This window comes from Fusarium mangiferae, assembly GCF_900044065.1.
Source record: "Fusarium mangiferae strain MRC7560 genome assembly, contig: FMAN_scaffold012, whole genome shotgun sequence".
NCBI classification, from domain to species: Eukaryota; Fungi; Ascomycota; class Sordariomycetes; order Hypocreales; family Nectriaceae; genus Fusarium; species Fusarium mangiferae.
The window spans coordinates 1,384,913-1,399,743 of NW_024573932.1; the positions used below are offsets into that span (position 1 = coordinate 1,384,913).

The 14,831-nt window shown below is 50.0% G+C and overlaps 5 protein-coding genes across 5 annotated transcripts; 3 read left to right on the forward strand and 2 right to left on the reverse strand.

The window, feature by feature from the left end:
• Positions 1-367: 367 nt before the first annotated feature.
• Positions 368-1,705, forward strand: FMAN_08215 (uncharacterized protein; the record flags this gene model as incomplete). Its single annotated transcript, XM_041821664.1, has 1 exon — positions 368-1,705. The coding sequence occupies one exon, from the start codon at positions 368-370 to the stop codon at positions 1,703-1,705; it is 1,338 nt and encodes a 445-aa protein (XP_041687422.1).
• Positions 1,706-2,137: 432 nt separating this feature from the next.
• On the reverse strand, positions 2,138-4,281 carry FMAN_08216 (putative peroxisomal amine oxidase; the record flags this gene model as incomplete). Its single annotated transcript, XM_041821665.1, has 3 exons — positions 2,138-2,520; positions 2,569-3,937; positions 3,985-4,281. 3 exons carry the CDS (start codon positions 4,279-4,281, stop codon positions 2,138-2,140), a joined length of 2,049 nt encoding a protein of 682 aa, XP_041687423.1.
• A 1,233-nt stretch (positions 4,282-5,514) lies between these two features.
• FMAN_08217 (uncharacterized protein) lies at positions 5,515-8,075 on the forward strand (the record flags this gene model as incomplete). The annotated part of the gene is made up of 4 exons (XM_041821666.1): positions 5,515-6,486; positions 6,545-7,068; positions 7,124-7,389; positions 7,444-8,075. 4 exons carry the CDS (start codon positions 5,515-5,517, stop codon positions 8,073-8,075), a joined length of 2,394 nt encoding a protein of 797 aa, XP_041687424.1.
• Positions 8,076-8,516: 441 nt separating this feature from the next.
• Positions 8,517-9,851, forward strand: FMAN_08218 (uncharacterized protein; the record flags this gene model as incomplete). Its single annotated transcript, XM_041821668.1, has 1 exon — positions 8,517-9,851. One exon carries the CDS (start codon positions 8,517-8,519, stop codon positions 9,849-9,851), a length of 1,335 nt encoding a protein of 444 aa, XP_041687425.1.
• A 591-nt stretch (positions 9,852-10,442) lies between these two features.
• FMAN_08219 (putative calcium P-type ATPase NCA-3) lies at positions 10,443-14,347 on the reverse strand (the record flags this gene model as incomplete). The annotated part of the gene is made up of 3 exons (XM_041821669.1): positions 10,443-12,982; positions 13,033-14,202; positions 14,269-14,347. 3 exons carry the CDS (start codon positions 14,345-14,347, stop codon positions 10,443-10,445), a joined length of 3,789 nt encoding a protein of 1,262 aa, XP_041687426.1.
• Between the last annotated feature and the right edge of the window lie 484 nt (positions 14,348-14,831).

Genomic DNA, 14,831 nt, shown 5'->3' on the forward strand with positions numbered 1-14,831 from the left:
ACCAAATCGGCCCGTTACTGGCCCTCTCGAGATGAAAGGAGCATGGACTTCATCCCCCTCTTGAACCCTTGTTTCAAACATCCGCACTAGTCCAGCAAATCACATCGCCCAGCAGCACATCTCCCATCAGATGAAACTCCGTTTCATCCTTTCCCTCAGATATATATTAAAACCTGTTTCTGAATACCCCGGTTTATAATGCAACTCGAATGTTTCCGACCTGCGATCCCTTGGAATATCACCACTGAGTCTTTTTTATGAGCTGAAACATATGATGGGTTGTAGTATATAGATGTAGTAATTGACCAGAATTAGTCGTGCTCTGTAGCCTTCTGTATCACATTCTTTTAAGTCATTCTTTGATAGAATGCGTTCATTCCTTATTTTAGCTTGCCTTCTTGGCACAGCTCTATCCGCTCCTTTCAAGACGTCTTCCCTCGACACCACCCGCGAAGGCTTTCTTAAAGTTCACCCGGGCGGTACAAATAATGTTGAAGTGACAGATAACAATCTCCTGAACGGCACGTACGCTAGAAACAAGACTCGCGTTTTAACACACCGCGCTGAACAAGCCACGCTGCCTCTGAAGCTAGTGAACAACTTCAGCGGTGGAAACGTCAGAGCATACATCTCAGGGCTGGACTCTGACGGCACCGTTGTCTTCATCGGCGCGAGTGGAAATCTTGTGTATCCTAAATCAGGAGGTTCGAAAGTCCCTGTTGAGATCAAAGATAACATCGCTATTCCTCTCCCGGCACAGGGCCAGACTCTTGAGTTTACCGTTCCTATATCCATGAGTTCAGGCCGTGTTTATTTCGCCAATGAAGATCTTCACTTTTTCGTCGTTGATATTGGAACTGGCGATGGTTTAGTCCAGCCTTCTGTTACGAATCTTCAAGATCCTAGTGCTGGTGTGGATTGGGGTTTTGTGGAATTCACCTACACGAACGGCGTTCTGTACGCCAATATCAGTTATGTCGACTTTGTGGGTATTCCTCTCGGCATGGGTCTTTCTCTCAAAGATGGAAGTACTCAATCGTGTGCCGGACTTGAGTCTGGCGCTGTGAGTAAGATCTGCGATGATCTTGTTAAGCAGAAAGATAAGGATGGGAGGGCGTGGACGTTTATGTGCATTGCGAATGCGCAGGGCAAACCAGTCCGTGTGCTTTCGCCTGGCAATCAGTACGATCTTGAACCGATTACCTTTGGGGACTACTGGAATACTTATGTCAATGATGTATGGAGTAAATACTCTTCTCAAGACCTCATCATCAACTCGCAGTCTGAAGCAGGCAACGTCAAGTGCCGCGTTACAGGGGACCAGCTTACTTGCGATGGCGATAACAGGGGATACGGCAAACCCAACACCAAAGACATCTGGGGTTGCAACAACGGTCCTTTTACTGTAATGGAAGGGGACAATGCAATTCACGCAGCAGTCGTTCCTCGTCTCTGTGCTGCGTTTGTTCGAAGTACACTCCTTGTTGACGGAGGCGATACTCAGCCCAAGTTGGGACAGGAAGCGTACTACAAGAATGATCCGACGAACCATTATAGTCGTATTGTGCATTCTTATGAGGTCGATGGCAAGGGATATGCGTTTCCGTATGATGATGTCAATCCAGATGGGAATGAGAATGCTTCGGGTGTTGTTTCGGGCGTACCGGAGACTTTGACGATTTTTGTTGGTGGACCTTCTGCATAGTGGTACATGTACATTATTTACTTCTTGTAAGAGTATTTCATTGATTCAAGACGATTTATTCTTTTGTCTACATACCTATCTTACTAAGTTCTCTAAGTTCAATCAATGCCTGCTGTGTGTCGGTTTGGTCGTGGCAGGTTCACTGTAGATATCGCAATCCTTGAAGGGGCTTTCACAAGAGAGCTTCATGTGCAAGTTGCCTCAATGGCCATTACATAGACACGCCTCTCACTAGTTCATTCTAAGATTAATTCAAGCATCCATGGTAAATGAAACATACCAGACGAATAGTCTGCTTGCTAGGCTTTGCTCTGCAAGATTCGAGCTTATCATCACATCACCAGAACATGACAAGAGATCACCATTACTCATTTGCAGATAATCCTTCTATGCAATTTAACGCTATGACTAACTATACAGTCTCAACCTCCCTTACAATCTCGCAGCAGCATTACCACCCGAACAACAACTCTTACCCCCAAAAGCCAACTGGCTAACCTTATCACTCTGATCCAGCGCCCCCTTCTTCTCCGCAACCTGCGTAGGAGTAATAGAGTAACTAGGCGGCACATCCATACAAGGGTTGTTCGTAAAGAAGTTCCTAGGTCGGAGCAACAACGTCATTGGCTCAACGGGCATGATAGGGAAGTCCTCGGGGGCAGGGATGTGTGTCACGCCGAAAGTGTGCCAGAGAACAATGTCGGTATTTTCAGTGGATGCTGTGCCTTCGGCGATCCACTCGGGGAGGCCTTGGGATGGCTCGCCGGATGTTTGGGGGACGTGACGACCCGCGGCCCAGAGCTCATCATCACGATCTGTACATTGTTAGTATCATACCATGTCAAAAGAGGTGAAGTACTTACAAGGTGTGACGTGAACAGCGTGGCGGGCGAAACCAGCTCGCTTCCATACCAGCGAACCCTCCTTAGGCAAAAGACCTGGAACCTCTCTGCTAACAAGCTTATAAGACGCAGGCTTCTTGGAATAAGGATGCAGCTTATTCTCATTAACCATCTCCCACGTCCTGCTCGTTGCACCGTTGTAATCTGTCTTGGCCTGCCCACTCGTCCTCAACTTTGTCTTCTTGGCGTAGAACGCATTGCCGTATTTATTCTGGGGACTTCCGACGGGTGCCTCGCTAGCAACAGTATCAACCATGTTGACAGTGTTGTTCACACCGTCGATCATGGGGTTCACGCGCAGACAGAACAAGTGCTGATGGTTGTGAGCGTTGACCTGGGGATAAACCTCTGTGCCCCACGGTCCAGCCTCTTCGCCCTCGTTGAGAGCGTATGTGTTGAGAATACCAGTGAGTTTGATCTCAGGCTGGATTGTGCCGTCTTGGTGGAACACCCACTGGCATGCGTACTCGTAGTTCGCCGCTGTGAAGATCTGCTGCACGATGAGTTTTCGCGCGCGTGTGACGGTGACGGAATCATCGCGGAAGTCAGTATGCTTGAAGAGAATACCGTTATCCTCCTCGTGAATACAGATGGCGTTCTTGATGGTGCGGATAGAACCATCGCGAGCGGCGAATTCGGCGTCGAGGTAGTGGATCACACCCTTGCAGTCGCAGCCCAGAGCGAGAGAGTTGGCCATGTATCCTGCACCGTATTCACCAAGATCAAAGGCGTGCTTTCGCTGATGAGGGTGCTCGGGCGCACCGTACGGGACGACCATCTCCGAGAGGGAGAGACGGTAGAAGATAGGTCGCTCGATACCCTTGTCGGTGAAGGTGATGTGGTTCAGCACAATACCCTCCTTGTAGTTGAAACCAATATGAAACTTGAAGTTCTGCCACGACAAAACGCGTCCATTCATGGTGAACGAGACACCCTCTGGCTGTGTAATGTTGATAGGCTTGATATCCTTTCGATAACCACCGTTCTCATTGATGTAGCGAGGAGTGTAGTCAATAGCCTTCTGCTTGCTCAATGGACGACGCACGCTGGGGACATCAATGTGGATGATGGCCTTCTTGGCGCCGTCGTAGATGGGGCAGAAGTCAAGAGGGTACTGGTACTGGAAGGTATCAGGATCCGGACGGTAGTACATGAGTGCCTGCTGCAGACGAATGTTGCTACCGAAGCGTTCATCGTAGCCGATTGTCCAGGGGTCGCAGTAGACCTTGTGCATGTCTGATTTGGGAATGCCGGAGATTTCGCACTGTTCTATGACCTTGGGGTCTTTGCGCATGATCTCCTCGACCTGGATGAGTTCCTCGGGTGTGATCTACGTTGTCAGCTACTATTCAGCTTAGTTGAGAAGTTTGAACTTACAATAGGCTGAAGACCATCGAGCTTCTCCCACTTCTGGACCTTTCTCGTCTTGAGATCCACAAGACCATCGTAGACAGCTCCATCGGGAAGAATGACAGTGACATCCGCAATTCTCGCAGGTTTATTTCCATCAGAAGGATGCTCCAGCCACCTCAACATCTCCTTCTTGCGGGGCTCATGTAGAGTAACCGCATTGAAGAGGAGTCGGCCGGACTGATACTTGCGGATAGCCTCAACGGCAGCGGCGATCTCATCTCCGGAGAGAGGATCAAAAGGATGATGTTGTGTGAGACCCATGATGACTGACTGTGTTGAGGATTAATGGTTAGGTGAAGACTGTATGTTAAGGGGGAGGAGAGGAGGGGAGGGATATATAGTTTTCGGGGACATGATGATAAGAACGTCTCGAGTTGGAAATAGACGACTCTTTTTTCCGTATCGGGATTGATGTGTGACAGCTCCTCTAGCTCTCGTGGTGGAGAGGCGATATCGCGGGGTAAATCGTGAGCCTCACGGAAAGATAAACTGGATTGGGGTTAGTTATCAGTTGATAAGATAACTCGAGGTCCCCTCTTGAATTAATTACAAAACAGGTAATTATAACCTGTTTGTCCCGCCGGTTGTTGAGTGCCGTACGTAACAAGATCATGATGGATAGGAATATCGCTGTTTTGGTACTTAATACACCTCGTGACACTTACCAAAGAAGCAGTTTTATCCAGAATTGCCTCTTTCATCTTGATTGCCGGCCCAGGAATTTGGGTTCCGAATTCCGGAGTGGATAAAAGTCGATTGAGTCCATATTTGTTTTGTTTTGTTTTCTTTAGGTAAGAATATGAGCTTTCCCCAGATTTTGTGATTAGCTTGTCTGCTTGATCTTCGGTGTTGATGCAGCTGTGCCGATTGTCGCTCTGAGTGGTATTGAGTTGCGACAAGCTGTTCTCAATTGCAGAGACAAGATCATTCTCTTGTCATCGCCGACATAATGCGTGCTCTGTCAATTGCACGATGCGATAATGTCAGGCTGAGTCTTGGTCTCGCTCGCTGACAGATGAAACTGCGTGGCGACTGATGCTTGTCTCAGCGCCATCATCAGCACTCCAAGCGCTATCCCAGCCCAGCAGAAGATATCTCAGCAACTGTGTCGCGACAGCCTCATTAAAGCCTCGAGCTAAACAATCCACGCTCACAATGGATCAATGTTGCAGAAAACAGCGCGTAGCTGCAATATTCGATGATGCTGGCCACAATTGTGCGTGTTTGCTTCTGTGTCACCTCCTGAGTCCTGCATGCTCATGTTAGGACTTGTACTAGAAGAGGAACGCGCAATTGCGCGCTGCGCCAAACAAACACAAGTGAGGTCACATATTTTAGCTCGCAATTCCCAGGAGACCACCATTTGCAAGTTTCTCTTCTTTTCTAATATCATCAATATTTTATCCGCAATAGTTATCAATATTACTGCATTCATCATCTCGTTTTGTTCCCGCGACTTCATCCTGCGGGGCCTTCGCCTACGTCACCTCCACAATGGAACATCGTCCGCTCACCCACCACTCTCCCGCGACACGCCGCTACCTCAACGAACCAGCTTGTCTGTATGGTCGACTCCTGACAGTGCTGTCCAATGGCTCCGAACGCGATCAATTCTACGTCGATGCCCATAAGACTCAGCTACGGACCGTTCAAGAAGATGTCTCCCGTCGAGATCCAAGCCAAGCCAGTCAATATCCCTTCCTCTGCGTCTTCCACTTCGCCGGCTGCGATCAAAAGTTCTTGAATAAAAGAGACTGGAAGGACCATATTATTTCTCAGCACTTGAAGCTAGATCGGGTGTTTTGGGAGTGTACAGAAGGCGATTGCGCATTTTCAAGGGATACTTTGGAGCAATGCATGTCTTTGCAGACAGATAGTTCCTCCGACCAGGATGAGTTATGGCTGGATGACGCCGCTGGGTGGCACTTCACGAATAAACACGATTTTCGAATCCATCTTCTCGGTCACCATCAATCGACCAAGTCGCACGATAAAAAGAGCGATATAATATTCCTTCCCGGTACAGAGGTGCAGTGGCTTGTAGACCGTCAAGACTCGTCGATGCGAATGACTTGTGGACTACCTCAAGACCTTGGCTGTCCCATGCCCCAATGCGCATCACTCCGATTCACTGGTGCTACAGCGTGGGATCAGCGCTTGAACCACGCTGCTGAACACTTTCTTACCAGTCCACAATGTCTAGACGTATTCGGAGGCGAGCGAGATGCAGAGCTTGTACAATGGGCAGCCAGTTCTGAGGTCGGCATCCATAAAATTACGCTAAAACCTCGCCTTCAACCACTCAATTGCGGCAAGTCGGTCGCAGACAGTGGCTATAGCAGCATGCCTGGCATGCCCCGATATCTAAACATGTCACAGCACAGCAATTCGCCCCCCGTGTGCTCCCAGATACCAGAGCGGCTAAGCGATGCCTTCACAAGGAAACTAAACATCAGTGCAGACTCTGTTGGTGTTGGAGGCTGGACTCAAGGTCATGAATATCTGACACCTCTGATCGACGAAGAGACCATTTCCTCCGCATATCAGTCTTTCAAAGGAATGCTCTCGCAACACGAGTCCGCAGAGGACCATCATACCCTCGGTACCTCCCAAGACTCAGGCTCTAGCGACGAGTTTGATGGGAACGCCCGATGGCAACCCGGAAATTACAGTTGTTATGCAATGGTTCCATGGATGGCTTCGACAATGGCTAGCGCCTTTGACACAAGAGAGGCCTGACGGACATGGTGGTCGTCAAAGTACCACTTCTCAAAGCCAAAACTCAACCTCGACCTCCACTTCCAGCTACAGCTCCAGTACACAAAAGAAGAAAAGTACACCTCGGCCTCGCCGTCTTCCCAAACGTAAGCGCACAAACGAAGAGGATGACGATGGCAACGAGGAGAGCTCCAAATCCCAACGAATTGATGGAGATCCGGAGATACGAATGTTTGCCTGTCCATACTTCAAGCGCAATCCCCGCAAATATGGTCAACCTAGGTGGAAGAGCTGTGCACACCCTGGCTATCGGGACATCCATCGCGTAAAGTAAGTACGTTTCCAGGCACCTCACAACAATTTATATATTAACACTTAGCAATAGAGAGCACATGTATCGTAGGCATTCATTGCCTGAATATCAGTGTCGGCGCTGTCGCGTTGATCTCAATACCTCCGACGCCCTTGAAGCGCACCTGCAGCAGCAGCAGGCATGCACGCCCTGCATCGGTGCCCAAGATGGACTAAGCCAAGACCAGGTGAAGAGGATGAGGAGTAAAAAGGGTACAGGGAAGAACAAAGACGAGGTGGAAAGGTGGAACGACGTCTACGCCATCGCGTTTCCACACGACAAGGACACACCCAGCCCTTGTATGTCAGCATGCCCTCCGCATCGTCGCTATATGAATCAAACTGACAATTTAGACCTCTACGACACTGACCAAGACAAGAATCTTAGGGAGTTCAACGTTTGCCATGAGTACAGCCGTTTTTTGACGAGGGAGCTCCCCGCCCTTGTTGGGAGGCGTTTGAGCACGGTCGGATGTCCCTTGCCCGAGACCATAAAAGACGATATTGAGCAATTTGTGAAAGGGCTAGTTCCTCAATTGCAGGGCTCATTTTTGCAGGAGATGGGCTTTGTGGTGGGTGATAATAGCAGGCAGCTGAATGTTGCATCAACGACAAACGATGGAGCCAGCTTCGTGGATTCTACGGCGATAAGACGCACTTCTGAAGACTCGGCGACGACGGTTCAGCAAGACAGCGACTCTGATTATCCAACGACAACGTTGCCGAAAGGAAGCACCTCGCAAGGGGCTATATCCATGTTTCCGACAAACGACGGCTCTAAAGAATTAGCGATGATGCCTCGAGTTGGATACGACATCGAAAACTGGACCATATCTCAGGCTGGGAATTTTTCTGGGCAAGACATGATGCTTCCAACATCTCAGATGATGCCACCATACTTTGCGCCGACAAATCAGGATTGGCAGACAATTTATTCGCAGCTAGGCTATGACCCAAACCTTCCTCCGGGGTATGCTACTTCTTAAGCTACACGTTTATACCTACTTGTTACATAGTTCCAGGTTTAACCAAGATGCATTACCGTCGCTGCAGGCCCATAACCAGTGAGGTTTCCGAGCAGTGACCACCACCACCACCACGCATTCCCGGCCCACCTGAGGTAGCTAAGTTAGTACCTAACCCTCGGGGGACAAGAAAACACAAGACATTGATATGATGTGTCAAAATAAACTTAGCAAAAGATATCCTAAATTTATGTTAAGTCATCTAAGTCTTTTTGTCATTTAGGGTTAAGGTCCTGAGTTTTCTTTCCTCCCCTAGCTAACGTAGTTAAGCCAGAGATGTGATGGTCCCTGCTCCAACATCTAATCCCCCTCAGCTACCACGTTTTAAGTAATACGTGAGCTGTTTGTCTCTTGTACCCCAAATTCCTCGTCATACACTTCTAGTCGCCGATTTGTGTTTCCATGATTCTCAGTCTTGTAGCCGTACCCGAACTATGGGACATCATTGCTCAGTGTCTTGCGCCAATTGACCTGCTCCACCTGTCAGCTGTCTCACGAGCATTCAACGCCATCACAGAGAAATACCTTTACCGCAAGATAGTATGGACTTGGGACCACAGCAAACCGGATGCATCTGCGCCCATCCAGCAGTTATTTCTCAATCTACTTCACCGACCGGAATTGGCGTCATATATCCGTGAATTCAGCGTTCAAGAGACCGGATATGGCCCGAAACCACGCATGCACGCAGACGCGAATTCTCTTCGAGACGCCAATGTTGCCATAGGTAGCCTGATAGAGGAAGCAGGATTATCGCCTTCAGAAGATTGGATCAAGAGGCTTTATGACCTGGAAGTGGAGACAATTGTCGCGCTTATTATTCTGCAGTTGCGGAATGTAGAAATACTGGTGATTGACATGTTTCACCGTGATGATGGATATGGCTCACCGACACCGAATTTCAGTCCCATTGGGGATGTGCTACACCTGGCGTGCGAGCCTCATTCGATGACGAGAGCGACCAGACTCGAACGTCTGGAAGCATTTAGCTGGCCTTCTGGAGACTTTGACTGCCATACAGACTTGATGAGAAGGGGAGAGGTCTTGGACATGCTGCCAATCTTTCGGGCGCCTCGGCTCAGAGAAGTCGCGCTAAAACTCAGCTGTCCAGAGGCACCACTTGACGTCGCAATGCCTACGGTGTCGCCTTCGGAATCCCTCACGAGTCTCACTTTGCGATACACCACCGTTGAAGAAAGCTTTTTAAAACAATTGCTATCCCAGATGAAGAATCTAGAATTCTTTCGACTAGACTTATATCGGTCAGGAGAGGCGCATATCTTTGATGGCCAATCCATCAGCCAAGGATTGATGCCATGTCGCAAAGTTCTCCGTCATCTGATCGTTCATTGGGAAGCATGCGACGATTACATCGAAGTCGATGTGCCCTCTTCGACGCCTTTAGGCTCTTTGAAGGGATTCTCTGCCCTCGAAAGCATTGATGCGACAAGCACCGCAGTAATAGATGACGATCTAACACTGGGGGACGTCCTCCCGCCGACCTTGAAAGCGCTTGTGTTTCGACAAGGGCTAGATGATTTCAATGTTTCTTGGGAGGAGGGTTTCAGCTCGATATTGGAAGAGTTTGCCAATTTGTCGCCTGTGCCGACACCGTGTTTGACAGCGTTGCGGATTGGTGTGTGGCAGTTATCGGGACAAGGTGAACGAGCAGAACAAGATCTGAGAGAGAAATATCAGCAGAATCATGGGATCGAGGTGTCCTTCTTCGAGTTTTAGCTCCAAGCGAGGGGATGATGCCACCGTGAGCGCGCCTCGAGAAAAACAGGGCTCTGGGCAACGGATCGATCGTTGACTTTAGATTTTGTCCTATTATTTGTTGTTAGACTTGAGCGTAGTAACAAACTGTCGGGCTACTCCAGGTCTGCCCGGCTTGGAACGCTGTGCCTCCAGTCATCAACTGCACTGAGCCGCAAATTGGTTAGTGCTAATGGGCAACGAAAACCACTGAGATTCAGTGGCTAATAGCGCTAAACTTTAGTGAGCGGGCGTCGCAAGCTCACCCCAATCCTCATCACCAAGAAATGCAAGATACCCTCAATAATTTCTTTATTGCTCAAACTTTTATTAATAGTAGATAGATCATTCGCTCAGACTTGTTTGTATATATAACATGACATATCGACCGCCAACTCCAGACATCTATGATTTGCTTTGCTTTGGTGACTTTCCTTTCCGTTCCTATAAATAAATGATTGCTCTGATCGAACTCGTACACTTAAAACAGATGCAGCACTCGTTCAATCTCTAAATAATGCAACATAACGTAACCCAAAATTAACACAAGTATCCAGTATATCATGCTCGCACTCACGCCTGTCGCGCCTCAAGATTCTCGTTACTGGCACCCTGTCCAGGCTGTAATCCTGCTACACTCGCAGCTACAATACCCGGCATGCCAACGACCGACATCATCGGTGAGATGGGCGGTCTGTTTGAGGATCTTGATGAACCGCGACGACTGCGGAGCTTGCTTCTGGGTCGAGACTCGGATCTCTTGCGTCGAAGCATCTTCTCGCGTGAGCGCGCCATGGCATCACTCAACGCCGTCATGCGTCCGCCACGGACACGCTTCAAGAACTCGAGATCATCGCGAATGCCGAGAAGTGCGGTATCCATATCATACCCCTCCAGCTTCTCCTTAGGAAACGGCTCGGTGCCATCTTCCTCAGAGGTATCCTTCTTCTTGCGCGAGAAGCGGATCCAGCTTGGCCACAACTTCGCAAGAACCTTGACAAAAGCATGGAACCACTCGTCGGGGAACAAACGAATGAGGACACCGATAGGGATAGAGAAGAAGCCAAGAACGAGAGAAATTCCCCACTGGGTACCGTTCAGGCGCGTAACGACAAAGGCGTCGCTGCCGAAGAAGATGATGATGATCTGTCCAGCTGCCATGATGGTCATCATGAGCATGAACAAATGGTTGCGGTGAAGACCCTCGAAGATGTTGAGCTTGTTATCTATGCGTCGACTGTTGACGAGCTTGAAGATCTGCATAAAGACAAAGATGTTGAAGATGAGAGAGCGGACTTCGCGTTCTTCATAACCGAGGATTGAGTCGCGACCGAACCAGAGGACGAAACACACGATGAGCTGGTAGATCGATTGGCCGATGATCATCTTCCACATGGTGATTGTGATGAGCGGTGCAGTTCGAGCTTCGGGTTCGCGGTGCAGGAGACTTCCGGTCGGGGGATCGGTGGCGAGAGCGAGAGCGGCAAAGGTATCCATGATGAGGTTGACCCAGAGGAGTTGAACAGCGTTGAGAACAGATTTCTGCTCGTCGTCTGACACAGCTGAGATGAAGGTTACGCCGACAGCTGTAATGTTAACGGTAAGTTGGAACTGCAAGAACTTCTTGACCGAGTCGTTAATAGCACGACCCCAGCCCAACGCAACAACAATAGAGGAGAAGTTATCGTCCATGAGGATAATATCCGATGCTTCCTTGGCGACTTCCGTACCAGTAATACCCATAGAGAAACCAACGTCTGCTGCCTTAAGCGCAGGCGCATCGTTGGTTCCATCACCTGTAACAGCGACAATCTCACCGAGCGATCGCAGCGTCTTGACGAGGATGCGTTTATCCTCTGGACTCGATCTCGCGAGCACACGGAGCTTCTTTACAACTGCTGTGCGGTCTGATTCAGAGAGCTTGCGGAAGTCAGAGCCCTGCATCACGGCGTTGGGCTCGTTGATTGTGCTTTCGGTGAGGATACCGCAGTTGAGAGCGATGGCACGCGCGGTCTCGACGTTGTCGCCTGTAACCATCTTTACATTGACGGAGGCGATGCCGCAGTCGGTTACAGCTTCGGGAACGCCCTTACGCACGGGATCTTGGATGCCGACGACGCCCATCCAGGTGAGGTTGTGCACAAGATCAGTGAGGTCGATATCAGCGTTGTCGTCTTCGGGACGGAGGGTAAGGACAGGAGGCCAGTTTTCAAAGTCGCGGTAGGCAAGACCCAGAGTTCGAAGAGAGTTGGTCGCGTAGTTGAAAATGATAGATCGCAGTTCCTCTTTTCCATCGTCGGAGAGGGCTTCGGTGGTAGGTGATGTGGTAGGATCGCCGAGAATGGTGGTGCATTCGCCGAGAACAATTTCGGAAGCGCCCTTGATGTAGAGTCTGTATTTGGGCTTATCCTTTGTGGGACCGGGGATTTGAACAACGGCACCCATGCATTTGCGCTGGGAGTTGAAGGGGAAGAGACGGGTGATGGGATGGTTGGCGCGTTCGATTGCGAGGGGGCCGAGACCGAGATAGCGACGGGCCCAGTCGAGAAGAGCAGTCTCAGTCTTTGTGCCGACGAAGCCTTGCTTTCCTTCTTCGTCCGACTCGAAAGCCGTGGTGTTGACGGTGATGGCAGTCTTGAGAAGTTCCTTGTACTCGGGATCGAGCTTAGTCGCGAACTGAGCCAGCGCAATGGTTTCTCTCTTCTCAGCACCAGCGGATTCCTGCTCAAACGAAGAATCGCCAAAGGAAAAGAGTCCACGAATGCCCAATGATCCAGCGACGACAGTCATGATGTTCTCGGTGAGCGTACCAGTCTTGTCGGAGCAGATGACCGTGGCATTACCCATAGTCTCGCACGATTGAAGATGTCGCACCAGGTTATTCTCGCGCGTCATCTTCTTTGTCGCGAAGGCGAGGGAGAGTGTTACTGCGAGGGGAAGACCTTCAGGTACGGCGACGACGATGACGGTGATGGAAGTGATGAGGATCTGGAGAAAGTCTTGGCCCTTCTGCTCGCCTGATTCGCGGTTGTTGGGCAGTTTGGCAAGGAATTCGATGAGGAGGACGAAGAAGAGAAGAAGACCAGCAGCGCTACCGAGCTTTGCAATGTATCCTGACCTGTTAGTATGTAGACACCTTGTGTAATTGGGATGGTTGACTTACCTGCGAGGAGATTGAGCTTTGCTTGAAGAGGCGTCAGCCCCGGATCATCACGAAGCGACATCATCGTCTTTCCATGACTGCTCTGCTCTCCCACCGCCGTGACAAGAAACGTTCCCACGCCATCGAGAACCTTGGCACCCGAGATAATAAACGGATCAAGCTTCTTCAACTGCGGCGCCTGCTCATGCAGCAGCGCGTGAAGAACCTGCTCAGCAGGAACCTTCTTAATAAGGTCCGACTCTCCCGTCGCCGAACTCTCATCACAGCTAAGATTATGGCCCTCGATAAAAACACCATCCACGGGGATGACATCGCCGGGCTCGAGAAGCATGACATCGCCGACGAGAACATCGTGAATAGAGATGTTTTGCGGTTTTCCGGAGCGCGTGATCTTGACGATGCGGTCTTCCTTCTTCTGGTTGAGTTTCTGGAACTGTCGCTCTTTTTGCCAATCGTTTGCTGCGCCGACGACGACCACGATGGTGATGGCGACAATGATGGCGACACCTTCGACCCATTCGACTTTTGCACCGCCATCTTCATGTGATCCTCCAAAGGTTTGGTAGAGACCCAGGGCGAGTGATACAACAGCTGCGATGCAGAGAAGGATAAGCACGCGGTCTTGTAGAGCGATCCATGCTAGCTCAAGGAATGACTTTGACTTTGGTTCCGGGAGGCGATTCGCGCCGTATACTCGTTTCCGATCAGGGAATGCATCTTTTCCTGAGGCGTGCGCATCGCTATGCGTCGCCTTCTCAACCTTTGAAGAAGTCGCTTCCTCGAATGACACTGCACCCGCGAGCTTTCCCTCATCCACGCTCAATCCAGCCTTTGCATCAGTCCTCAAGCCCTTCTGCAGACCGGGTAAACCACCGAGCGCAACAAAAGCGGCCAAGTTCTTTGGGTTAATAAGCTTCGCCAATTGACCGGGCGAAAAAGCGAATGGGTTGTTTTCCACGTGGAACAGGTCTTCCTCGCCGGGGTCGGGCTTTAGGATTTCGGCTTGGTCGCCTTTTCTTAGGGCTTCTACCTCGCGAGACATTTGTTCATGATCGGTGCCGACTTTTGTAGACGGCGACGAGGACCATGATTCGGTTCTAGATTTAGCCGTCGGCACTGCAAGAGTATTTGTGTCGTCTAGCGGAGATGGAGAGATTGAATCTGCTGGTGCTGGTTCTAGCATGTTAGTTTTACCTAGTCGTATGATGTGAGGAAGTTATCGCACTGGAGAATTACCGGGTTCGTTTGAGTCGACAGCCGCAGTGTCGACGGTGATTGTGGGAGCGCGCGGACGTCGTGGAGTGCTAGAGTCCATGTTGAACGACGGCCTGTGAGATGGAATGTGTGGTTCATGAGAGGAAGGGTGAAAAAAGGTGGAAAGAGGAGAAGCCAAGATATTGAGACTTGAAGGCGCTGGGGGTGAGAGAGGATCAAGGCAGGGGATGAAAATACACTTCCGACACAGCCACAGCCACGAGGCATGCCAAGATCCTGGGCGGGCTGTGTGATTGGTGATGCCGAGGGCTAAGATGGTATTGCTTAGAGCTGCGAATCTTGGCACTTGCAGGGGTGTTTTTTTGTTTAATCTGGACTGTTCCGTGCAAAGACATGGTAAACAAACTGTGGCAATACTTGTATCTTGATGAGAATAATGTACCGCTTGACATTACGCCTTTATCCTTTACCCAAGGTACTCACAAACATCTTCGTAGAGATACTCTGTTCAGATGAGTCCGTCGTATTCCAACCGCCAGCCAAGATCTAAACGCCCACTAACCGTCCAGGCCGTCCCCACCCCA